We start from the raw sequence: 27,169 nt of genomic DNA, 5'->3' as shown, positions 1-27,169 counted from the left end.
GTTGTTTGTCATTTTCACCTGTAACTTTATTTTTGTCTTTTACGTTGTTTTGATCTTTAACGTAACATAATGAAAATGTACGGAGCAGAAAGATTTCTGTGTTCAAATGTAGGAAGTAAAAATAAAAAGTTATCAGAGAAATAAATACTCAAGTAAAAATACCTGAAAACTGTATTTAGGTACAATAAGAAAGTATTTTTAGTAACTTAGTAACTTCTGACCATTTGAAATCGTCCAGGTGAACTTCACAGGTGTTGTCAGTTGTTTTGCTGATCAGACCAATCAGATCGAAGCTGACGGTGGTGACAGGTGACTCTCTAGTTCTGGTTATTGTCAGTCTGTCTAAAGCTGAATAAAGCTACAGTGAGCTGAGTGGCGCCTCCTGCTGTCACACGGTGTTACTGTTTCCTGTCTCATACCTGTGCAGTCAGTGAGTGTATGAAGGCCCGGCTGTTGTCTGTGATGTTCTTTGGCAGTCTTCCTCGGTGGTGTCTGTTGCCATTGGTGTCTGTGGGCTGCACACTGAGCTGGTGTCTCAACAGGAAGTCCACCGTCCAGCTGTAACGGTCAATCAGCTGACTGTCGTCTCCCAGAGCTCTCCTCGCCGTCTGCAGCAGGTCGTCCTCGCTCACGCTCAGCTGCTGCTCTCTCTGACTCAGCAGCCACTCCGCCACCTTCTCTGTCTTCCAGCACCACTTCCTGTCCGACAACTGCCGCCGTTGCAGAGCGATCCACGAGCGGATCGTCTGAGGGGACACCTGGAACCGCCGTGACGCCTGAGGGACGCCGTGACACAGAGAGAAGAGGACAGCCGAGAGCTGGGACGCCGTCAGGGGAGAGACGCCGTAGACGGGAACCTGGAGGAGGACACATCATCATCATCATCATCATCATCATCATGTGAAAAAATATCTGATTGTGATTATTTTGACTGATAATTATGATATGATTTATAAAATAAAGTCTTAATTCTTTACTCGTCTGACAGTAAACTGAATATTTGAGGACGTCATCTTGAACTCTGATCAACATTTTATTGACCAAATAATTAATCAATGAATGGAAAAATTATTTCCAGATTGATCACTGGTTGAAAAATAGATCCAAACACGTGAAAACAGGTGGAGCTGCTTTCACTGATTTTATTGATCAAACAAATAATCAAAGGAAGGAGGAGCACGTCTCTGCAGCACCACGATAACTTTACAAATAAAAATGGAGTCACGCAGCGTCTCTTTTTTTTTTTTTACTAAAACGTCTGCTGACAGCTGCGCTTTGGTTTCTGCTTTTAATCTGGGATTATTCAGTCGCATCGATCCTTTAATACTCCTTTTATACTCAGAGTCATTAATTAATTTGGGCAATCGAGCATTTATTCGTTTTAAAACTAGTTTTTGTTAATCTCTGATAAGAACTAATCCGTTTATCCTTCGTTTAGCTCTGCTCACCTGTTCAGGTTGTGGGCGGGGCCCCAGGAACTTGATGGTCATGGCGGGAGGAGAGCAGAGGGGGGAGGGGGAGGTGAGAGCTTTGACAGACAGCTGAGGGGAGGTCTGACCAGAGGGAAGGAGGTGGATCGGGACGAAAGCCCCGCCCCATTGACGGTCGAATGACGTAACCCTGCTGGAGGAGGAGGAAGGGGGTTAAATAATATTAAAAACTGATTTCTGATCAGATAAAAAAGTTAATGTTCTTCTCTGAAGGCCTTCTGATCAGTTTTATAATTTCTCCTGCAGTCAGAAATGAATGAATTTTGTTCCAAATCTGTTTAATAAATGTTCTTCAGAGACGTGACAGAGCATCATGGGAAAGAACATCATAAACTTCATCATGTTTATGACCTCAGACACTCTGAGCTTTCAACATTTGAAAGAAAATACAACATTTATTACAGATTTATGAGAAGAAAAACTAAACATCTCTCCTAAAATAAGACAAAATGTGTGGATGGTGGGGGGGGCTGGACAGGAAGTGATGTCATGAGTAGACAGAGAGAGGAGAACAGGTTTCAACAGATGTGGTTCAGATGTGATCAGTGACACATGAGACGTGATGTCAGCATCTGGAACCCCTTCACATTAAGAGCCCTCAAATTCTGTCTCTGTTTGCCCAAACAGCTCCATGGGGCAGGCTTTTATTGTGAAGGAGCTGATATTGACAGTGATCAGTGTTTGGTGTGAATTTACCTGTTCGATTCGTCAGCTGTGTTCTTTGTTTCAGCGCCGTTCACAGTCAGGTCTGAAACAACAGAAACACTCAGCCAGAGAAGTTTTACTGTAGTAAAAATACAAATACCACACAGACAAAATACTACGAGAGAAATAAACATCTGTACTGAAGGAAGAGTATTTAAGTATCATCAAAATAAAACTGTCAGACAAAAGTAATGGAGTAAAAAGTACAATATCTCCCAGTGGGAGTAAAAAGTTACACAAAATGAAAATACTCAAGTAAAAGTACCACAAAGTTGTTCTGGATTTAGTTTCCAGTTTTTAGTTTCAGATTCAACATAAAGAAAATCATTATTATATTATATAAACTTTGATTTGTGTTTTTTTTTTAAACATAAAATCTGTCCACACACAGACAGACACACACACACACACACACACACACACACACACACACACACACACACACACACACACACACACACACACACCTGTACCTGTGATGGTTCATTATCATGAATTCGTTTACTTTGGCTCCACCTACTGGTCACATCATGAACATCTCAAAGTCTGAACACATTTTCACATCAAACTCAATCAAACTTTTTATTGATTTATTGGTGTTTTTGAACTGATTTTATTCTGTTGGTTAAAGCTCTGCAGGTATTAATGTGTATTTTTCAGGTCTGGTATAAAATCAGTTTTAGGATGAGGTCAATCAGCTGATGAATAACCCGATCAGCCACCGCCAATAATCAATACAAATGTATGTTATTATACTGTAAACAATTATAAAAACCAAGCAGTCAGTGTCAGACAACTTATCAGGCTGTAGGAGGAAGTTGGTGTTTCTGTGATGGTGACAGAACAGCAAATATAAACGTGTTAACAGTCTGAATCAAGAATTCTGATATTTTAATGAATCCTTACATGTCTGTGAAAACACAGACCTGTAGATTAAACATGTCATATGAGGACAGTCTTCTTGTCAATTCAGCATCAATGTAATCAATAAACTGTATTTCTGTACAAATATTTTAATAACATCAACTCTACCAGCCTGTGTTTCAATAAGTGATGATTAAAACGACAAAATAACACAGACACACAGAATTAAACACACACTCATCACACTGTTCAATCACTGTCTGTCATGTGTGTGATGGGATATGAACTTTCCTGTTTCCTGTTTCCTGTTTGTTCAGTCACATCTCTGTATGTTTACATTTACAAACAAACATGTTCAGATGATGACACCTGATCTGACAGTGACCATCTGAACAAACCAAAGTGTGTGTGTGTGTGTGTGTGTCTGTGTGTGTGTGTGTGTGTGTGTGTGTGTGTCTGTGTCTGTGTCTGCGTGTGTGTGTGTGTGTGTGTGTGTGTGTGTGTGTTACCGTTGTGTGTTAATATGATGCAGTCATGTCCTGGTCTCTCTGCGAGGTGATTGGCCATCACATCTCCTCTATGGGTGCTGAACGAACACGACACACACTTCAACCCCTCCAACAACCTGAAACACACACACACACACACACACACACACACACACACACACACACACACACACACACACACACACACACCAGTCAGCTGACTGTATGTCAATATAAACATATTGATCAGTGCAGCTGTGTTTCATATGATCAGAACAGAATCAGCTGCTGATCAGACTGAACAATAACACAATATTATCTGTTAGAGTTCCACATTCTGACTGTTTAACACGTTAACAATCAATAAGTCAGTCATCAACGATGATTATTAGGATATAAACTGCATGTTGATTTCTCAGGTTAACTGTTGTAGAGGAACCAAACAATAATCAATAAAGAATAAAGAATTTAAAGAAGCAGAATAATAATAAAAGATGTTTACTTCAGTCCTGGGTTGAACATGAGGTGATACTGAGGCCTCTTACTGCAGCTCGAATGATTACTGTAAAAACATTAACACACACAGTTTGTTAAAGGTCAGACAACAAATTAACACAATAATCCCACAGACACATTTCAAACGGCCTGTCACATGAAAAGAAAAACAGATCTTTGTCTTCTTGTAGAAAAACATGTGATGTGGTTTGTTTTCTCTCCAGCTGGAAACGCTGATGTGTTTAATTCTTTGATTTACTGAAATAATCTTGATCAATTATCAGGATCCATCATCCTGAAGGTTCACACGTTTTCTGACAGTTTATAAACTAAATACTGAGTGTAAAGAGACAAACCACAGATGTCATGTGACCTACTTGATCATGTGGTTGGCGTAGGAGGTGGAGCAGCAGGTGATGAACCTGCAGAGCGAGCAGTGGACCAGAGACGGGAAGTGAGACATGAAGTCCTGAAAAGAAGACAGACACTCGACACAGCGCTGAGACGGCTGAGAGACACCGACTGTCTCACTGAAAAACAGAGAGAGAGACAGAGGAGACGTGGTGAGACACGTCCTCGCCGTTCAGCTGAAGGATGAACAATTAATCAGAATCTGTTCTGCAATTTTCAAATCACAGAACGTTCAATGTTTGTTAAAGGAGAAATGTGTCAAAATATCATTTTAAATTAAATATTGTGGAGCTGCAGAGACGTCCTGACAACACATCGATCTCTAGACTTCAGAAAACATCTTTGTTTAGTTCAGATCCCTGATAAAACAAAAAAAACCCACACCAGAATCATTTTAATTTGTTTTTCAATGATAAAGAGAATATGATCATCCTGTCGATCAATCCTCAACTTTTAGCAGCTCAGAGCTAAAGAGGGAAAACAAGAAAACAAGAAAATCCATAAAATATGACCCAGTTTCACCCAAGTTATAAAAACGCTGCCGTTCAGTGACGTCATAAGAACGAAAGTGAGAGTTTCACCGGACACTTCTGAGTGTAGGAAAAGTCATCAACAGTTTTTAATCATTTTCCAGGAAATTATAAATGATAAAATCTGGAATAACATTAAAACACTTGAGAATATTTACAAAATGACTTTTAGCACAAAACATAAGTGATTAAAACACTTGAACTGGCTGCAGCAGAGATTATAAACCTTTATAACACTCAGAGACAGACTGCTGCTCTTACAGGCTGAATTTCTGTTGTTAAACTCATCATTTACATCTTTGTTGGAGGATTCACAGACACTCTGCAGGTGAAGCTCACAGGTGTGTTCATACCTGTCCTGGTTCAGGTTGGACAGCAGCGACCCCAGACTCTCCACTGGTTTCCTTCTGGGAGCTTCCTGTGTGGGCGGGGGCGGCTCCACATCCACCACCTGCACCACAGAAGAAGAAACACACGAGGAGAATCAAACAAACTGCTCTAATGGAGTGCTGCAGTCTCAGGGTGCAGCTGAGGCTGATGGGAGTCTCTGTAGTTCAACAGGTGTTTGATCATAAACATAGTGATTATGGTGATTATACATGTTTCAGAGTGGATTAATGATTTACAGATTAAATCTGAAACAGCCTAAAATATCTTTTCTCTATTGGAGCGACTGCTGCACACAAGGGGACGTCAAATATTTCCTTCACTGGCACCATTTGGAGCTTTGAACTGGTTACACTGAACAATGCACTGGTTCCTGTTGACTCTTCTCTTTGTGGAAACCAGTTTAAAGAGGATTCTGTCCACACCTCAAGAGTTCAGCACCAGAAACTGTCACATCCAAGAACACTGCAGGTAAATAACTAGCAAAAACCACAGACCTGATGATGGTGTGAGATCAGAGTGGAGACGGACAGACAGACAGACAGAGGGACAGACAGACAGACAGAGGGACAGACAGACAGACAGAGGGACAGACAGACCAACATGGATATAAATATGAAAGTTGTTGCAGACTAACCTTACATGGAGCGATTATCTTTGGTCCTTCTTCACTCTCAGAGCCTCCGACCACAGAGTACGTCCTCACTGTCACCTACAGACACACAGACAGACACACAGACACACAGACAGACAGACACACAGACAGACACACAGACACACAGACAGACAGACACACACACAGACAGACAGACAGACAGACAGACACAGACAGACAGACACACAGACAGACAGACACACACACAGACACACAGACAGACACACAGACAGACACACAGACAGACAGACACACAGACAGACAGACAGACAGACACACAGACACACAGACAGACACACAGACAGACAGACAGACAGACAGGTGCTCTGTTACTTGTTCATACAGCAGTTAATAATGTTTACTTCATGTTGTTAGTCTGAGGTGGTCTTCAGGTCTACCTTGGTTCCAGGTTTGAGCCCAATCAGCTGTGGAGGTCTGATGTGGGTTCTGTGCTCCAGTTTGTGTTCAATACGTTCTTTAACGTACAGAAAGTGGAGACGACACTTATCACAGCTGAACCGATGCTTCCTCTAGGGACACACACACACACACACACACACACACACACACACACACACACACACACACACACACACACACACACACACACAATCTTGATTAACATAAAATAATGTGTGGTCAGACTTTGAGGCTGTTAGTGCCTGTAGTGTCAGCAGTATACAGTCTGTACCTGGTGTCTGTAGTGTCTGTAATGTGTCTGTAGTGTCTGTACCTGGTGTTGTTAGACTTTGGGCTTTGTCTCTATCTTTCCTTGTGTTTCTTGTTTTCTCCCTCTCCAGTGTGTCATGTTTGTCTGTGTTGCTGGGTGTGACTCTTGGTTCCCTCCTCCTGCTCATCTATCTGATCCTCTGCAGCTGCTCTGCCAGAGCACCAGTTTCCTACCAGCCTCGTCTCCATCTTCTGCCTCCAGCTCCACTGCCTGCCCTGCTCAGCCCTCTGCAGCCTGAATCCTGTCCGTCTCAGCCAAACCTTCGGACCACCATTAAGAAAGAGTACATAATGAACTGTCTAAACCTCTCTGTCTCCAGGCTGTGCTCGTTTCTGGGTCCTAATATTGAATGGTTACAACAGGTGTCTGTAGTGTGTCAGTAGTGTCTGTACCAGGTGTCTGTAGCGTGTCAGTAGTGTCTGTACCTGGTGCCTGGCAAAGTGCTGCTGGTAGCAGGCGTTTGTCCGCAGTACCCTCAGGCAGTACTGACACATCAGGTTGTTTGTGTCAGCATGAACCTGCTCAAAGTGAGACCAGACATCTGAGTAGAAGGACGACCTGAAGTCACACACCTGCAGGACACACACACATACATATGTTTAATATTCACACACATTATGATAATAATATGTTGATGAGGATGTGGGCGGAGCTTCCATCTCACCTGGCAGATGTACGGCATCTCTCCTGGTTTGTGAGTGATCTTCATGTGCCACAGGAAGTCCGGCTCACTGCCAAACTCCAGCTCACAGATCTTACACTTCGCTGGATACACAACACAAACAACCATGACATCACACATGACATCACACATGACATCACACATGACATCACATAACACCTGATGTACCAACACCATCAGACTGGATCTAAAATAAGAACCCTGATGATACTGACAGTAATGAAGCTGTGAGTCTGACCATGATCATGTGATTCTTTTCATATACGTTCAGCAGTAGAACGTACAGAAACTACTTTCTCTCTCTCTCTCTCTCTCTCTCTCTCTCTCTCTCTCTCTCTCTCACTCTCTCTCTCTCTCTCTCTCTCTGTGTCACAGACCTGTGGACTCGTACTGACTGTGAACAGCCTCCAGGTGGCACTGCAGTTTGAAGGGAGAGAAGAAGTGACGGAAACAGTGAGGACATGAAGACTCAGCGTCTCTGCATCCGTCCTCCTCAGACATGGAGGACACGTGTTGCTGCATGTGACTCATCAACCTGAAAAACAAACAAACAAACAAACAAACAAACAAACACACACACACACACACACACACACACACACACACACACACACAACATTAGATCATATTCTACTAGAGTAAACTAATGTGACATCTAGGGATTTTCCTGGCGACTAATTTCCCTGTCGATTAAATACAAAAATTAATTTAGACTAGTCGACTAGTCTAACACTAAGAAAACACTCAGAAAACAGTTCAAATTTAGCAGAATTTATTAATTTATAATATTAAACACTATCCAAAAAAACACTGTGTATTAAGAGCCAATTGAAGCTGTTAATCAGTCTACAATCAACAAATCGTACTTTAAATGCCGCTGAAATGCACGTTACTTTGCGCTGTGCAATACAAACCTACACATTAATGAACAAAACATGACAACAACTCAATCAACGCTTCACCTTTTCAGACCGAAGAGGGTCACAGTGTCTGCAGGTAAATGACCCAGAGCTAACGTAAGCTGCCAGCCTGACACACAGCGTGGCTAACGTTAGCAGTGCTAGCATGTCTGTGTCTGTGTTTAATGTGGTCACATGTTTCTCCAGTCAAGTGAATATATATCAGCTTATTCTGTCACAGTCTACATTCATCTGTACGACTTTGCTGATATAAACATCCAGGGTTGCCAGGGCGATCGGTTCATATGCACCGGACGAGAGGAGCTGCCATCTGACAGTCGCAGCCCCGACTAGTGGCGTGCGACTGCATAAAATCTTAGAGGCAACAGATAACTGGCACCATGTATGAATGAAATATTGATAAATATTTTAAACTACTACTATTTCTGATGCCAAGTAGCGCGGGTGCGCACGTTTAATCGTATAGTCGACTAATTGCGCACATCCATAGTGTCAACCAGCTGTTGTCTTTATGTGGGGGAAGTTCGACTGAGAACCTTTTAATACTTCAAGGGTTTTATCTAGAACAGGCACGTCCAAACTAATCCATGAAGGACCATCTGGCTGCAGGTTTTCATTCCCACCAAGCTGGAGAACATCAGGCTCGACTCATTTAATCAACTGATTCAGTCTTCAAACAGCTGATTGGTTGAGTCAGGTGTGCTGTTGGTTGGTTGGAGCGAAAACTTTCAGTCACTTGGTCCTTTGTGGAATAGTTTGGACATGCCTGATTGAGAACCTACCCAGGGGGTTCTACAGAGAACCTTTTTATATTACAAGGGTTTTATCTATAACTCATGTAGGGGGTTCGATGGAGAACCTGCTGGGGGGAGGAGGTACAGAAAACCCTTGATGAAAGAGATCACTGAAGATTTCAACAGAACATGGTTCTACCTACAGGTGTGTGTGCGTGCGTGTGCGTGCGTGTGCGCGCGCGTGTGTGTGTGTGCGTGTCTCACTTGATGTTGTTGCGGAGCATCCTGGGACAGTGGATGCAGCGGTACGGCCCGTTAAATTTTCGATCCTTCTGGTTGTTTTTGGAGCTCTGTCCGGGGTCAGAGCCATAATAAAAGTCCTCCACCATGATGACCAGTTTCCCGCGCTGAGAGTCACACTGGTTCTGTTGGGGGATGGAGGCACTGGAGGGGGGTGCAAGCCTGGTGAACTGGGCTGGTCTGGGGGCACTAGATGGTCTGTGGATCCTCTGAACCGGAGAGATGACTTTATACTGAAGGAGACAAACAGGAAGTAGATTCAGACATTACACAGTGACCTTTAATTTGAAAGAGTTGCTCCATCATGTTTTTAATGTCAGATTATTGTAACTTCCTGTCTTCATGACTTATAGATCTAAAAAATTATGTGACGCCTTCAGCTGAGAGCAGCTGATGTTTTAACAAACTGATCCGGATGAACTCACAGCAGCAGGGGGCGCTGCTCCTGGTCCTGCTCCTGGTCCTGCTCCTGGTCCTGCTCCTGGTCCTGCTCCTGGTCGAGTCTTAAACACTTTGCTGGAGCTCTGGGGGTCTTTGGAGGGTTTGGTCTTGATCTTGTCTTTACTCCTTCTTCTGTTCTTCTTTTTCTTCTTCAGGTTCCTCAGACTCTGAGCGACCAGAGGGCTGCACAGCTGCATGAGGACGACAGAGACGTTCAGGCTCGGACAAAAAAATTATTCTCTCAAGGATCATGAATCATTTTTTCCTCACAATTCTTAAATCAATTTTATATACAGTATATAACCTGCATTTACTCCGTTAGCTTGATGCTAACACATGAAAGGAAATCCCATTAATGCTAACAGAAAGTAGCATCACGACTGCAGCAATATCATCTTAATCTTATTCAAGGTAAACTTTGTACAAAAGTTTACAAAGTAAAACTAAAATAAACTGAAATAAAAATCAAAGACTTGTTTCATATATGTGACTCATGATATTCAGTTTGTAGGAGTGTGTGATGATTCAGCTTCTTCCCGGGGTCAGGGTTAAAAAATTAACAAAAACTGAAATTAATCATAATACCAATCAGAACGTGTAGAATCTGAATCAAACTGTGGTGATATTATGGAATCAGGAGATGTGTGTATCGTCCCCTCATCTCAGAGGGGACAGGATGTGTGATGTCACAGTCTGACCTGAGGTGGGCGTGGCTACAGGACTTACACACATAAATCCTCGCAGCTGCATGATGAGCTTGTACTGAGAGTTGCAGATGAGACAGTCAGGGGGAGAGACGGGTCCCAGCTGAACTGAGGACGGACACAGGGACAGACACACACACACACACACAGACACACACACACACACACACACACACACACACACACACACACACACACACACACACACAGACACACACACACACACACACACACACACACACACACACACAAAAAGAGCTGGTTAATCTTCTGTCAGCTGATCAGCTTCATCTTCACAAATTCAAACTCTGTTTGTTCCAACTTTGTTATCAGATCTGTCAAGATGAACTTTTGGGAAATGTGTGTAAAATCTGTCCTGAATACCATTTCTGGGTCAGTTTTCAGAATAAAACACACTGTGCAGAGTCACAGTCACATTCACGAACAAAAAAACATAACTAATTAAATATGTGGCAGACTGATTTGGGCTAGAAGCACAAAAAATAAGATTTAATTAATGCTGCTGTGGAAATAAAACTTTGATTGAGAGGTTGTTTGGTAACTACAACATTTTTAAGATTTTGGCAACATGATTAATCAATTAATTGATTGTTAACTTTACCAATGGTCGATTAAAGAAAGAGTTTGGAATTTGCAACACTGATATATTTTTTAAAACTTTTTAGGTCCCATTGTCGCTTTCATACACTGTGTTGACATCAGCTGTAGAAGCTTGGAAGCATTCAGAAATTATGCAGCAGATAAGTGGATTATTTCCATCTGATGAAACAATTCAACCATAAAACACACCAATCTGTTTGAAGTCACTTCAGAGGAAACTCAAAGCTCTGCTGACTTCATTAGAACCAGAAGTCAGACTGCAAACAGGCTGACTGAGATGAGTTACAGAAGTCAACAGACAGACAGATGTGTTACAGAAGTCAACAGACTGACTGAGATGTGTTACAGAAGTCAACAGACTGACTGAGATGTGTTACAGAAGTCAACAGACAGACAGATGTGTTACAGAAGTCAACAGACAGACAGATGAGTTACAGAAGTCAACAAAGATGAACAATGAATCAGAGCAGTCTAACCTTTGTGGAGAGGTTTGGGAGGAACCGCAGGTCTTTTGCTTCTGCTGGGTGGAGGTTTGGTGGTCTGTGATACTGGAGGCGTGGTCTGTAGAGAAGTGAGGGTCTGTGGGAAGTCGATGATCAGAGGGGAGGCTCCGGTGGACAGGGTCTTCGTCCCTGTCAGAAGGGGGCTGGATGTGAAGTTCACGCTGTGGTTGTTCAGAACCCTCTGAGCTGCTTCACCTGAGACCACACCTGGAGGACAGACAGAGAGACATCAGACACCTGTTGTTCCTCCTGTGTTAGGAACTAACTACAAGAACTACAAGTTTTGTCAGCTTGGTCTCTGATCTCCTTCTTTTGGCAGCCATGGGGTGCTAGCTGAGTATCTGTATTACCTCACAACACAGAAACAGCTGTTGCTGGGCGGTGATACTGAAACATGAGGGTCAGAAGGTTGCACACAATGCATCCTGGGATATGTAGGCACTGCTGTATGGCTCCATGAACAGGAGAGCTCAGCTTCTTGGACTAGATGAACACATGAAAAGTGACAAACTTCCCTTTAACTCTCAGTCAGACAGGTGGAGGTGTTTACCTGTGATGATGGGGACGGGGTCATCGTCAGGTTCAGGAGCAGCAGGAGGAGGGGGAGCTGGAGTAGCAGGAAGAGGAAGAGGAGCAGCAGGAGGAGAATGAACAGGAGAAGCAGCAGCAGCGGAGGAGGTGGTCAGGGAGGTGTTGATGAGGTGAGTCCCTGCAGGACTGTGGACAGTCACAGTGATGGGGATCTGGACTGTAGTGAAGCCGCTGGCTGAACCTCCAGGATGAGAATGAAGCTGCAGCTGAACACCTGCACCTGATGGAGGAACAAACCATCAATCAATAACCTATCAATCAATAAACAGTCAATCTAATAAACTATTTTGAAATGAGAAATTAACTGTCTGTGGTCACTGACCTCCAGGAAGCAGAGAGACGAGCCAACCGTTCACCTTGAAACCCAGAGGAGCAGCTGAACCCTGAACACACACACACACACACACACACACACACACACACACACACACACACACACACACACACAGACACAGACACAGACACATAAATAATAATTAATAAATTAATTAATTAAAATCAAAGGCAACTTGTTCCAGGGAGAAGAAAACTTCACTCTATTCTGATCTAAGTAAACTCATCAAAAAGCTTCAGGATTACAAAAACTTTAACAAAATCTGCCTTATCTGTAGAAACAACAATTTGGGTCAGTTCATTTACACACAAATGTATGACGCTTATGTGGACAGCTGTGATTGGTGGAACCTACAGGAAGCAAAGATGACTGGTCAAATTTACAGAGAAGTTGCAGACTTTGGACAGAATTGCAGGGTCATTCAGAACTGACAGGGATTGATTGAATTTGCATGAGTTGTTGTGATCTGAAGGTCCCAGAGGGCCTGATTGGTTGTTGTTCTTCCAGGTGTATCAACAGGAAGTGAGCACCTGTCTGATGGGAGTGAATTAACTGAACTCACCAGCGACACCTGGATGAGCTCAGTTACAGATAATTATTGACACCCAACTTATAAAACTGTCAGCATCCTGTTACCTTCGCCGTGTTGTTGTGTGTGTTGTTGAGTTTTGTGGTGCTGAAGCTGCTGACTGGTTGAACTGGGATGGGGACGATCCTGACTGATCCACAGTCAGTTTGCTCTTCCTCCATCGGACTAACAGCTGACTCCAGAGTTGCAGAGACACACAGGAAAATTTTTATTATTATATTATTCAGTTTATGTTCAAAGTAAGAAGTTTGGTCTGGATTTTATTTGTCTTCAAAAATAAAGTGCTGTTTTAGTGTAAACGGGTCACATGACACAGCTGATGCAGTATGTTTGTTGAGACTCTTCACCTTCATCATGTTCTTCCTCTTGGTCTCTCTGTGGTGACTGAGGCTCCGCCTCCAGCTCGTCTTCGTCACAGTCCATCATCAGCTCATCATCGTCATCACCTCCACCTGATGCTCTCTCCACCTGCACCTCCTCCATCACCTCCTCACCTGAGGAGAGGCGGCAGCGTCATGATAAATTACAACAAAACGTTATAAAAGAACCAACAGCAGCAGAGTTTCTCCAGAGTTTAATGTGTCAAACTAAAAAGTTACACTACATACGGAGGCAATAACACACAACAAGGAGGACCATGTTCTCTTATCTGGACATGGTTCAGTCAAACGAACAAAAAATGACATTCTGCAAACTATGTCAGACGACAGTGGTCAGACAGCGGGTGGTAAGACGTGATGTGCTTACAACTCAAAGACACTTTGACTATTTTAAATTTGAAAAAATGATGATTAATCGATTAATTAATCCTGTCACAATCTTGTCAATTGAAACACACTGCCAGACCTGGACCTCTTTTTCAACTACTTATTAATCTGACAATAATTTTTCCACTGATCAATCAGTTGTTTGATCCATAAAATGTCAGAAAATGTCTCAGGAAGACCAAGATGATGTCCTTTAATGTCCTGTTTTGTCCACAACTCAAAGATATTCAGTTTACTGTAAGAGAGGAGTAAAGAAACCAGAAAATATTCACATTTAAGAAACTGAAATCAGAGAATTTAGACTTCTGTTCTTCAAAAATGACTCAAAACAATTAATAATTACCAAAATAGTGGGTGATTAACTTAACTATTAATTAATAATCAATAAATCATTGCGGCTCCAGTGTGTCTGTTCATCTAAAAGATTAAATATCTTCATGAATAAATACATTCTGTAAGATTCTTCTTTTGTGATTTGACATCTTAAACATATAATCTATATGTTTCAGCCACCACAGGTCTCACATTAAAACAACAGATGCAGTTTGATGAGGTCATGAAGCAGTGTGGGATCATGGGAGTGATGATGAACACCTATCTGATGTGACACGGGCAGAAATCATGTTCCCAGGCGACTTTGTGTTTATTCACGTTGTGTTTCTTCTTCACTCTCTCTGACTTATCTGATGTGTTTTCACTGAAGTTACAGCAACCAGCAGCTGGCAGCACGTTCACTGTGAATAAATCACTGATTTCTCTGGTTTGAACCCAACAAAATACGTAACTTTAGTCTAGTTTTTAGACATTTTAATGTGGAGATGTTACATATCACAGCTTTAAAGAGACACAAGCTTCTCTTTTAGTGTCACTAATATTCACTTTACTGGCTCTGATGGAAACAGTTTTAACTTTTTTAAACACTTTATAAGCTGTAAATCATTGTTTAGTTTGCTGGACAAATTTAAAATGCCATTTAAAATACCATTAATACACAAATATTGGACCGGATGTGTCATGGCTGCCACTGATCAATCACTTTTCCACAGACTGTCAGTGTAACTGCCACGTGTGGAGGAGGCTTGTTGTTAATGAAACAACCAATCAAATTGATAGAAACCAGCGACACCAACCAGGTGACCTCAGTGGACAAACACTGACTGTCAGGACACCCCAATTAAACATAGTGGTCACAACATGTAATGATGCACTGTGGTCCAAAAAGACTTTTTCATACTTAAGTTTAATTTATGAAAAAAGCATCTGTAAAATTGTTGATATATTTTTTCTGAGTGTCACAAAATGACTTGTTTCTCCATCTGTTAAGTCGGATAAGATTTAGGAAGACTAGAAGAGCTGCATGATTTAATCATTTATCTTATTCACATTAGCAGAAGGCTAAACCAGAAGTTAGCATAATACTGTATCATGATATGAGACTAGATATCGTGATAGATTTCGGATATCATGAAGTGTCTTAAGTGTTGGCTGATCATCAAAAAATCTAACGGTTAATATTTTGTGAAAGCACCAACAGTCATTCCCACAATATCAACAAAATATCAACATTGAGGTATTTGATCAAAAATATTGTAATATTTCATTCTGCCCATATCGTCCAGTGATAATACAACAAACTATGGAATTTGGATGTTTATTTCCTCTGTATTCATTAATCTAGGGGCTATAAATATTTCAGCCCATCAAGTTTAAGATGCCTAATAACATATGAAACACCAAGCAGTCTAAGCGAGACAACATCATATATGCTAGAATGACTTCTATCATCAGCTTTTAATAATTTGTTTTTTCACACAAACACAACACCATACACACTGATGGAATGTAAGGAAGGTATGAAAAACTGGACAATGCTCAAGACTACTGTTACGTCTTCACATCTCTAATGTGCAGCAGATTGTATATTTACCTTTTCTACTGTTAAATCATTGCGCACTATATATTTTTCAAAAATGTAAATCAACACTGTGGAAGTTTTGCTGTTTGTATTCTGAGCAATCTGTGCAATACACACCATATGTGTAAAACAACTTGTGTGCAATTATCCTGCACAATTATCCATATATACCCATATATCTGTTCGTATATCCAAACATCTCCATATATCTCTATACATGAAAGGTGTATACAGTGTATATAGCTTTGAGCACATAATTTTGACATTTTTTTACTTCATGTTTTTTAATTCCTTTCTATATATCTTTTTTTATTTCATCTTTATTTTACAAGTATTCTATCGTCACTCACCCTTTTTTTCTACCTGTTTTCTGTCTATAATGTCTATGATGATGAAGTGTCTCCAGGACACTTTTGAAAAATGGTTTGAAACTGTTAATGCTGCATTTTTACCATCTATAAACTACATACACATGCATGTATATTACTGCAGTTTATTTATTAAATCTCATCCAAACAAATCAAAACATAAACACCTTTAACAGTATTTCATTAATATATTTCAAATCTGTCATTGGTTAGCTATTTGGACTGTGATGTGAATTCAGCTAATATAAGCTTTCTATTTTCACTTTTACTAAAGTAATATTTAAAAACCTCGGTAGATATTCACTAACATGGTTTAATTTGTTCTCATGTAGTTATTTATCTGTTAATTTGACAAGAAACAGTAAAGCTCTTGGCTCATTCTGTTAGCATGTTAAGCTAGCAAGCCAAAGCTATCATTCAAAGCTAATTAATACACTTTACCTACAGTGTGTATCTACAGAAGATGTTAAATACAGAAGATTACTGACTTTATATTCACTTTCTGTCCACTTATATAAACTTGATTAATTACAAACAGACTGTCAGTCTTCTGTTTTTACTGTTGAGCTCTTCTGCCTGCTGCACACACTCTCCTCCTCCCACTCCTCACCTACTCAACATGAAGCTACTGATGCTAACAGGCTAACAGCTAGCCTAGCAGCTACTCACACAGTTCATTCACTCTGCATCATAATCGTTTAAAGGAGAAAATGCTGCGTTGTCTTACCTTCTCCGGACCTTTTATGTGTAAAATAAATCTTTATTCCGTAAAAATTCCGCCTCTAAACTCTGTGTTTGTCACTAATAATGAGTGAGTTAGTGAATCTGTGAGCTGCAGACAGAGCTACTGTTAGCAGCAGTTGGCTCCGTGAACACACACGGTTGGAGCTGTTGGTGCAGAGGGCACTACTGTATCCCTCCGCCACTTCCCCTCTGTATGCTGTCACTGAATGAAGGCGGAGTGATACCTGACGAGAGGCACTGCCACGGCATTCATGTCGTTTCATACTGAAAGCAAACTTTATCAAACTTCACGTCTCAGCTTTAGTTGTTGGCGAAAAATACGCAAATAATACCATGCTATTTTAATGCAAACGCCATTAATATTCAGTTGATGGTGAACCTAGTAACATGCTAACAGTTAGCATGCTAACATTTCATTAAATCGCCCCCGTACGGTGTACAGTTGTACTAATAAACTTTGCATGACGAGAAAATACGACTTATTTCCACTAATTTTAACGTTTACATGACAGCTAATAATACACGAGCTGTCCTTTAATGAAGCGAAAGTGACCGCTCACACTAGCTTCTGTCAGCAGCTAACTTTGTATCAGCAATCGATATCGGCTAATGTTAGCATCAGCTAATGTTAGCAAAGTTTGGCGCATTTCCACTGGAAGTAACGTTATTTAGAAAATTTGCTACGTTAAAGTTAGTTAAATAATTACTACTGCCGTTAATTGATTTCACCGAAAGTAACGCTGAGTAGCTAGCCAATGCAGCCACCATACTTCGCTTAAAAACAACATTAGTTTGTTCGTTACATTTAATGATTAAAATAGCAGAAGAGTAGACAGTAGAATCTGGCCCCCTATGTTTTAACCGGAAAATGTCTGGTTACTCTGGAAGTTATTTGTCAAGAGAAAGATAATCAAATGTATATTATTGAATAAGTAACATAGATATGAAATGAACACAAGAGTGTTTGGTTGAAGAGATGATTCTCAGTTTGAGTTTATCACTGGTGTCTATATAGAAATATAGGTTGTGTTTATGCTTAAATATTTAATGCATGTTAGCATTCTCCTGAGCTCCCATGCTCACCAACAACTAGCAACACTGACAAACAGCAAGTCTTTTCTTGTTAAAAATGACATCAAAAGTGTTAATAAATTGCGTAACAACAAATGGTCTTCAACAGTGAGCTGAAAACATCCGTCATCCTTTTCAGGCATGTTTTGCACCACTAGTGAGCGCTAGCTTTGCTAATATAGCAGAGCTCAAACTGAATGATCATAGTCCTGTAGAGAAAGATTGAGTTTAGATGATGTGACCTGCAACAGTTTTTTTTTTATAAATAATAATATGAGAGTAAATTTTCACAGAATCAGAAACACAGTAGGATAAAACTACAGCTAGCTGGTGAATTAGCATTGCTGACAATTTTGCACTTAAAGTTAACACAGAAGCTTGATAACTTTACCTGGACAGGTAATTTCATTTAGTGCATTAATGCTGGAACTGCCTTCCAGTGGCTCCAAAAGGAGCTGAAATATTAATATTTGAAACTAAAAACCCATCTGTTCAGTCTGGTTTATGTATATTTCTATTTCTACTTTTTTTTTTTTTTTTTTTTTGATTAATTGTCATTTGTTTTATTCTATTGTATTTTGGTAACACTGTTTAATATAATCAATTTATTTAATGTAATGGTTCATGTTTCACAATGTTTTGCTATTTTTCAGAGGGAAATATAATGTTACAGCAGTGATTAATCATTCCTTTTGTAAATTAATATATTTTTAATTATTAGCGTAATACAGTTTATAAAATGAAATAAATGGTTGTAGATTAAATTCCCCCATGGTGTAGAAAATCAGCTCTGGGTGAAATAATAATAATAATAATAATAATAATAATAATAATAATAATAACAACAGAAAATCTAAATACGTATTGATGCAGCGTTGTACGTATGACGCGATGACATCACCGACCCGGAAGCAGTCCTGCAGTGTTGATGTCGCAGCAGCTCAGCTGATCTGTTTCTCTCCAGACTGTAACAGAAAACCTCTCAGCAGACTGTAACAGCTGCTGTTGTTATTTTCTTCTTGTTTATTTATTGTTGTTGTTGTTGTTGTTGACTCTGTACGTTGCCGTCATGAACGTGACGCTCGCGGTGAAGCAGTACATCTCGAAGATGATCGAGAACAGCGGGCCCGGGATGAAGGTGCTGCTCATGGACAAGGAGACGGTGAGACACCGACGGACTGCTGCTGTCTGTTTCTGTCTGTTTCTGTCTGTTACTGTCTGTTACTGTCTGTTTCTGTCTGTTACTGTCTGTTACTGTCTGTTTCTGTCTGTTTCTGTCTGTTTCTGTCTGTTACTGTCTGTTTCTGTCTGTTACTGTCTGTTACTGTCTGTTTCTGTCTGTTTCTGTCTGTTACTGTGTGTTTCTGTCTGTTACTGTCTGTTTCTGTCTGTTTCTGTCTGTTACTGTCTGTTGTTTAAAGCAGTTTTAACGGTCTTTTATTTCTGAGCTGCCGTAAAGCGCTTTGAATCGCCTTGTGTCTGAACGGTACTAAAGAAATAAAGCTGCCTTCACTGTTCATATTCATAAAGGTACACAGCTGTGTGTGTCTGAAGCTGCTCTGTAACACACACATACACACACATTACACACACATACACACACATTACACACACATACACACACATACACACTAAGATTAAGAGAGAATGTTGATTTCATTCAGCATTTGCCTTTTTAGAATTTAAAATATTAATGTTTCTGTGACGTTAAACATTTATTTCACATTTGATCATCATCTTAATATTAATCTAAGATTAAAATTCATAATGAAAATGTTATATAAGATAATTTCTATCATACATTTTAGCCAAAAATCAATGAATATTAACCTTTAGGTGACATGTTACAGAGCAGAGCAGCTGTAACATTAACATTTACTACATTAATCATCAGAAACTTCACCTGTGTGACATCAGAGCTCACCTGCAGCTCACCTGTCTGTGCTTCTGCTGCTGATGAAGGACGTTCACAGACGTGTTCTCACTAATTTACCCTCTAAATAACATCCATGATTCACTGATTCACACAAACTAACACTGTCTGTTCAATAATATTAATCCTACATGATGTCACTAATGATTAATACTGATTATAGTAATTACTCTGTGTGTGTGTGTGTGTGTGTGTGTGTGTGTGTGTGTGTGTGCAGACCAGTATAGTCAGTGTGGTTTACACTCAGTCTGAGATCCTGCAGAAGGAGGTTTACCTGTTTGAACGGATCGACTCACAGAACAGAGACAACATGAAGCACCTGAAGGCCATCTGCTTCCTCAGACCCACCAAGGTACAAAAAATACTCCTCAGTGAGTGATCAATAATCTATAATCATCATCACTATCACAGTAACTGTCTGTGTGTGTGTCTGCAGGAGAACGTGGAACATCTAATCCAGGAGCTGAGGAGACCAAAGTACAGCGTCTACTTCATCTGTAAGACATGTTTTATGTTGTGGCTGCAGGTTTGAGCTGCAGGTTTCTTCTTCTTCTTCTTCTTCTTCTTCTTCTTCTTCTTCTTCTTCTGACAGTGAAATGTTTCAACACTGCACTTAGACCCAGACAAGAACAGTTAGGCCCTGGCCAAGAACCCTCTAAAGTTTGGGGTTAAGAAAGCTTTCACACCGGCACAATCCTGGCACATTCAGAAGTGGGCTAACCTTGACTTTAGCTGAGGGCTGACTGACTCCGTTCCAGAGCAGAGTTAAGCCTGAGTTTCTGGGGTTTTCCCCTGAAAATCATCGAAGTCCAGGGCTAAAAAGTTCCAGTGTGAAACGAGGCAGAGTGCAGAGTGGTGCAGCAAGAGAGGAAGTGCAGCGTGAATCATATGTCCCTGTGCTCAACCCTGACTGAACAATATGTGCTAAGGATAACTCAGAGCAAACAATATGCAGCATGAACAGCACTGCAGACAGTTAACAGACACACACACACACACACACACACACACACACACACACACACACACACACACACACGGGAGGAAATCATTATCTCTGGGGCTTTTCACTCTGCATATTCTCAGCCCAGGGCTATTCTTAAATCAAATCATCTGCATGAACTGTTTAAATGTTATATTTTAGTGCTAAATGTGTGTGTGTGTGTGTGTGTGTGTGTGTGTGTGTGTGTGTGTGTGTGTGTGTGTGTGTGTGTGTGTTTGTTGCAGACTTCAGTAATGTGATCAGTAAGTCTGAGATCAAAGCTCTGGCTGAAGCTGATGAACAGGAAGTGGTGGCTGAAGTCCAGGTGAGTCTGAACCACAAACACACACCTGAGAGATCACCTGTCTGACACACACACACCTGTGGAACCTGCTGCAGCAACACACACTGTCAGAGTGTTAGTGTTAGTCAGTGAAACTGATCAGTCAGTCCACACAGAAACAATCAATAATAATTGATCCTGTATCAATACTAAACATCCAGCTGCTTCTCTCCGTTTCACTGAATGAAAATGTTTGTTGTTAAAGTTTGGACTGATGCATTGTCTTTGTGTGTGTGTCTGTGTCTGTGTGTGTGTGTGTGTGTGTCTGTGTGTCTCTGTGTGTGTCTGTGTGTGTCTGTGTGTGTGTCTGTGTGTGTGTGTCTCTGTGTGTCTGTGTCTGTGTGTGTGTGTCTCTGTGTGTGTCTGTGTGTGTCTCTGTGTGTGTCTGTGTCTCTGTGTGTGTCTGTGTGTCTGTGTGTGTGTCTGTGTCTTTGTGTGTGTGTGTGTGTGTGTGTGTGTGTCTGTGTCTTTGTGTGTGTGTCTGTGTCTCTGTGTGTCTGTGTGTGTCTCTGTGTGTGTCTGTGTCTCTGTGTGTGTGTGTGTCTGTGTGTGTCTGTGTGTGTCTGTGTGTGTGTCTGTGTGTGTGTCTGTGTGTGTCTGTGTGTGTCTCTGTGTGTCTTCAGGAGTTTTATGGAGACTTCATCGCTGTGAATCCTCACCTGTTCTCCCTCAACCTGCAGGGAGTCGCCAGAGTAAGAAAACACAGACATCCAACATCCAGTCAGAAGCAGTTCGTCATCAGCAGACTGACACTACAGACACTTTAACACTACAGACACTTTATCACTACAGACACTTTATCACTATAGACACTTAAACACTACAGACACTTTAACACTATAGACACTTTATCACTACAGACACTTAAACACTACAGACACTTTATCACTACAGACACACATTTCACAGACAGAAGTCTGGTTTCCTGCAGTCATCATCCAGACCAGTTAACCAGCTGAAAATGTTGAATGAAAACATTTTATCAGTCACGTCTGGTTGTTGCACACATGATACGTCAGAATCCACCGGTCGACTCAAACTTTGCAGGATTCCAGCAGGATCTCGATCATTTCAGAGCGATCGGCGGCGTCTGCGGCTGCGAGCTGTTAAACATGTTGACTGAGGATCCAAACTGCTCATGTTCGTCTAAAAGCTTTTGTGGTCTGATGTATTTCTTTTGGTAAAACTGTGTTCACAGTCTACACACTGTAAAAGAGTCTGTGTGTCAAGAAACTGAGTTCTCTGATCTGATCTCTCTGAAGAGCTTTTATCTACACGTCTTCAGTCCTGAGCTGAGAGTTAACCCTGAAATAACTTCCCTGTCTCTGACACGTTCTGAAGTTAAACTAAAGTCAGAGCTTTATGATTCACTCTGCAGCTCGATCAGTTCTGCAGGGTTAAAAATCTGCTGATCAAACATTGTGGACTGACCTGTGGACTGACCTGCGGACTGACCTGTGGACTGACCTGTGGACTGACCTGTGGACTGACCTGCGGACTGACCTGCGGACTGACCTGCGGACTGACCTGCGGACGCTCTGTGACGGTCTGTAGCTCTCTTTCTGTCCATTAGTCCATTTTCAGAGGAGAACCACATAGACTCGGGACACGGTATCCGTCTGCATGTATCTGAATTAGAGCAGAGCGATGCTCCTGTGTTCAGGTCCAGCTGCTGCAGCACAGCTGTGATGTAACGTGGTCACACCTGCTGGAGTTTACCTGTCAGACTAAAGTCGGGTTTAATTCACTCAGGATAAGTCTGGAGCTGAGTGCAGCTCAAAGCCCTCCAGTCATTCAAAGGATGGTCTAACAGTGAGTCAGCAATTTTACATTTCAGTCATTTTCTTCCACAGTTACTGCGGAGGAAGTACTTAATAAAAACTACCTAAGTAATACTCATACAAACTAACTACAGTAATTAATACTTAGTTCAGTAGTATCATTAACTAGTTAAAACTCAGCACAAAGCTGCTCACTGTGAAAACATATTTTGAGTATTTTGGGTGTGGCCTCCCTGTGATGGGTGTGGTCTACATGGTAGGTGTGGTTTCTTTCTGGTGGGTGTGGCCTCTCTGATGGGTGTGGTCTCTGCGTCTCAGGGGCGGAGCTGGGAGTCGTCCATGTTGTCTCGCTGCACTCAGGGTCTGACCTCCGTCCTTCTCGCTCTCAAGAAGTGTCCGATGATCCGCTACCAGCTGTCCTCCGACATGTCCAAACGCCTGGCCGAGAGTGTCAAGGTTCCCACGGCAACACAGTATCATCACACATCATGATGTCATCAGTCAACACGTTGACCTCACTAACACATGACCTCCGTCATCTGTCTGACAGCAAATCATCACGAAGGAGTACGAGCTGTTCGACTTCAGGAAGACTGAAGTTCCTCCTCTGCTGCTGATCCTCGACCGCAGCGACGACGCCATCACACCGCTGCTCAACCAGGTGACCAATCACAGCACTGTGCAACCTGATGACATCAGCAGGAGATCATTTTATTTTATGGATCAAACAACTGATCGATCAGTGGAAAAATTATAGTCAGATTGATCTCAAGTTGAAAAATAGGTCCAAAGTCTCCTGTGTGTCTCATGTGTCCTTCAGTGGACGTACCAGGCGATGGTCCACGAGCTGCTCGGTCTCAACAACAACAGGATCGATCTGTCCAGAGTCCCGGGGATCAATAAAGACCTGAGGGAGGTGGTTCTGTCTGCAGAGAACGACGAGTTCTACGCCAACGTGAGTCTGAAGTCAGCGACCGTCCAATCAGTGTTGAACAGTCACATGAACACTTTACATCAGCTGTTTTCATCCACATGTAGCACAGATTTTAACAACCACTGTTCTGTGATTATTAGGAATGTGAAGAAGGTTCATCACACAGGAAACAGCTGATCACACATGTCAACATGAGTTTTTATTTGTCTTTATCTTCTTTGACCAATAAATCCGTGTGTTTGTGTCTCTGTGTGACAGAACTTGTACCTGAACTTTGGTGAAATCGGCACCAACATTAAAAACCTGATGGAGGATTTTCAGAAGAAAAGACCGAAAGGACAACAGAAGCTGGAGTCCATCAGTGACATGAAGGTCAGACAGACAGATAGACAGCTGAGAGACAGACAGACATACAGCTGAGAGACAGACAGACATACAGCTGAGAGACAGACAGACATACAGCTGAGAGACAGCTGAGAGACAGACAGACATACAGCTGAGAGACAGCTGAGAGACAGACAGACATACAGCTGAGAGACAGACAGACATACAGCTGAGAGACAGCTGAGAGACAGACAGACATATAGCTGAGAGACAGCTGAGAGACAGACATACAGCTGAGAGACAGACAGACATACAGCTGAGAGACAGACAGACATACAGCTGAGAGACAGACAGACATACAGACATACAGCTGAGAGACAGACAGACATGCAGCTGAGAGACAGACAGACAGCTGAGAGACAGACATACAGCTGAGAGACAGACAGACAGCTGAGAGATAGACATACAGCTGAGAGACAGACAGACAGCTGAGAGACAGACAGACAGACAGACATACAGCTGAGAGACAGACAGACATACAGCTGAGAGACAGCTGAGAGACAGACATACAGCTGAGAGACAGCTGAGAGACAGACAGACATACAGCTGAGAGACAGACAGACATACAGCTGAGAGACAGACAGACATACAGCTGAGAGACAGACAGACATACAGCTGAGAGACAGACAGACATACAGCTGCTCTGAGAAGTTTTTAGAAGTTTTGAAATCGACAGACTTTTGTTTCCTGTTTTTTGTGTCACTGTCTCACCTCGTCTCTCTGTCTGTGTCTCCTGTCTGTCTCCTGTCCGTCTGTCTGTGTCTCTGCAGGCGTTTGTAGATAACTACCCTCAGTTTAAGAAGATGTCGGGGACGGTGTCCAAACATGTGACGGTGGTCGGCGAGTTGTCTCGTTTGGTGTCGGAGCGTCAGCTGATGGAGGTGTCAGAGGCGGAGCAGGAGCTCGCCTGTCAGAACGACCACTCCAACGCTCAGCAGGTAACTACAGCACGCCGTCAGGCTACACTGCCCCCTGCAGCCACACAGCTGCAACTACAGGAGCAGTGATGAAAAATAAAAACAGGCTGGACGTCAAACTGTGAAACAAACAAAAAGACTTGATTTAGTTTGTTTTCGGAGGAATATTTTAACTTTGAATAATCTGAATGAAACTGCAGCATCATCATCAACATGACTTCTCTCAGCTGTCTGATCTGTTTGAACTGAGGAAAATTAACTTCAGTTTGATTATGATTCAGTCATTAGCTCAAAGGAATCAAATGTTTCTGTCAGATTGTTATTACTAATATTTATATTTGAGTCTGTATAATACATTAAATTAGAGTTCAGCTGTTTTTCTTTAGCTGCTGTCTTATTAGATGTTATTTTTTTGTGGAATAACAAAATTCAGCTCATTAAAATGAACATTTTTCATTTACAAGAATGACGACGAGAAAATCAACAATTACACAACCATATATAACCTTCGTACGTCAGCCAGCAGAGGGCGCAGTAACACGGCTGAGGTCTGTCTGCGGCTCGTCTCACCGTCTCTGTGGTTCCTGTTCTAGAATGTGCGGCGGCTGCTGCAGAACCCTCGTCTGACTGAGTTGGACGCCGTCCGTCTCGTCATGCTCTACGCTCTGAGATACGAACGCCACAGCAGCAGCATCCTCCCCGCCCTGATGGACGAGCTGAGCAGGAGAGGCGTGTCTGAACGCCACCGCAGGGTAATGATGTCATCACAACACTCAGTCACAGACTAAGCTTCCACATCAGCAGCTGTTAGTGTCCAATCAGAGCTGAGTGTCTGCTCTCGCTGTGTCTCAGATGGTGAAGTCAGTGGTGGAGTACGGAGGGAAGAGAGTCAGAGGAAGTGACCTCATCACGCCGACAGACGCCGTCGCCATCACCAAACAGTTCTTCAAAGGCCTCTCGGTACAAAACCACCCTCGTAATCACCGTAGCAACCACTGAAAATACCCTGACAACCAGTTACTGCTTTCATTCTGCCCACATCCTGTCACATCATACTTAATGTTTTATTGTCATTAATCACAATTAAAAATAATCACATTAAAATATTTTAGATTTAGATTTCTTCACACCTGCACACACACCTGCACACACCTGCACACACACCTGCACACACCTGCACACACACCAGCACACACCAAACACACACCAAACACACCAAACACACACCAAACACACCAAACACACACCAAACACACCAAACACACACCAAACACACCAAACACACCTGCACACACACCTGCACACACACCTGCACACACACCTGCACACACACCAGCACACACCAAACACACACCAAACACACACCAAACACACCAAACACACACCAAACACACCAAACACACACCAAACACACACCAAACACACACCAAACACGCCAAACACACCAAACACACACCAAACACACACCAAACACACCAAACACACACCAAACACACACCAAACACACACCAAACACACACCAAACACACCAAACACACACCAAACACACACCAAACACACCAAACACACACCAAACACACACCAAACACACACCAAACACACACCAAACACACACCAAACACACCAAACACACACCAAACACACCAAACACACACCAAACACACCAAACACACACCAAACACACCAAACACACACCAAACACACCAAACACACACCAAACACACACCAAACACACACCAAACACACCAAACACACACCAAACACACACCAAACACACACCAAACACACCAAACACACACCAAACACACACCAAACACACACCAAACACACACCAAACACACCAAACACACACCAAA

The 27,169-nt window shown here is 42.0% G+C and overlaps 1 protein-coding gene across 1 annotated transcript in view; it reads left to right on the top strand.

The window, feature by feature from the left end:
* Positions 1-18,967: 18,967 nt before the first annotated feature.
* vps45 (vacuolar protein sorting 45 homolog) overlaps positions 18,968-27,169 on the top strand; it is a 10,083-nt gene continuing 1,881 nt past the window's right edge. The window contains exons 1-12 of the mRNA XM_084739600.1: positions 18,968-19,201; positions 20,190-20,324; positions 20,409-20,469; positions 21,200-21,279; positions 21,921-21,989; positions 23,397-23,534; positions 23,629-23,739; positions 23,899-24,033; positions 24,271-24,384; positions 25,167-25,334; positions 25,907-26,065; positions 26,166-26,273. Coding sequence (XP_084595726.1) covers positions 19,109-19,201; positions 20,190-20,324; positions 20,409-20,469; positions 21,200-21,279; positions 21,921-21,989; positions 23,397-23,534; positions 23,629-23,739; positions 23,899-24,033; positions 24,271-24,384; positions 25,167-25,334; positions 25,907-26,065; positions 26,166-26,273 — 1,371 coding nt within the window. The 5' untranslated portion in view covers positions 18,968-19,108. The remainder of the gene's footprint in view (positions 19,202-20,189; positions 20,325-20,408; positions 20,470-21,199; positions 21,280-21,920; positions 21,990-23,396; positions 23,535-23,628; positions 23,740-23,898; positions 24,034-24,270; positions 24,385-25,166; positions 25,335-25,906; positions 26,066-26,165; positions 26,274-27,169) is intronic.

This window comes from Lutjanus erythropterus, chromosome 16 (genome assembly GCF_056507025.1).
Source record: "Lutjanus erythropterus isolate fLutEry1 chromosome 16, fLutEry1.hap2, whole genome shotgun sequence".
NCBI lineage: Eukaryota > Metazoa > Chordata > Actinopteri > Lutjaniformes > Lutjanidae > Lutjanus > Lutjanus erythropterus.
This window is presented reverse-complemented; position numbering and strand designations above follow the sequence as displayed.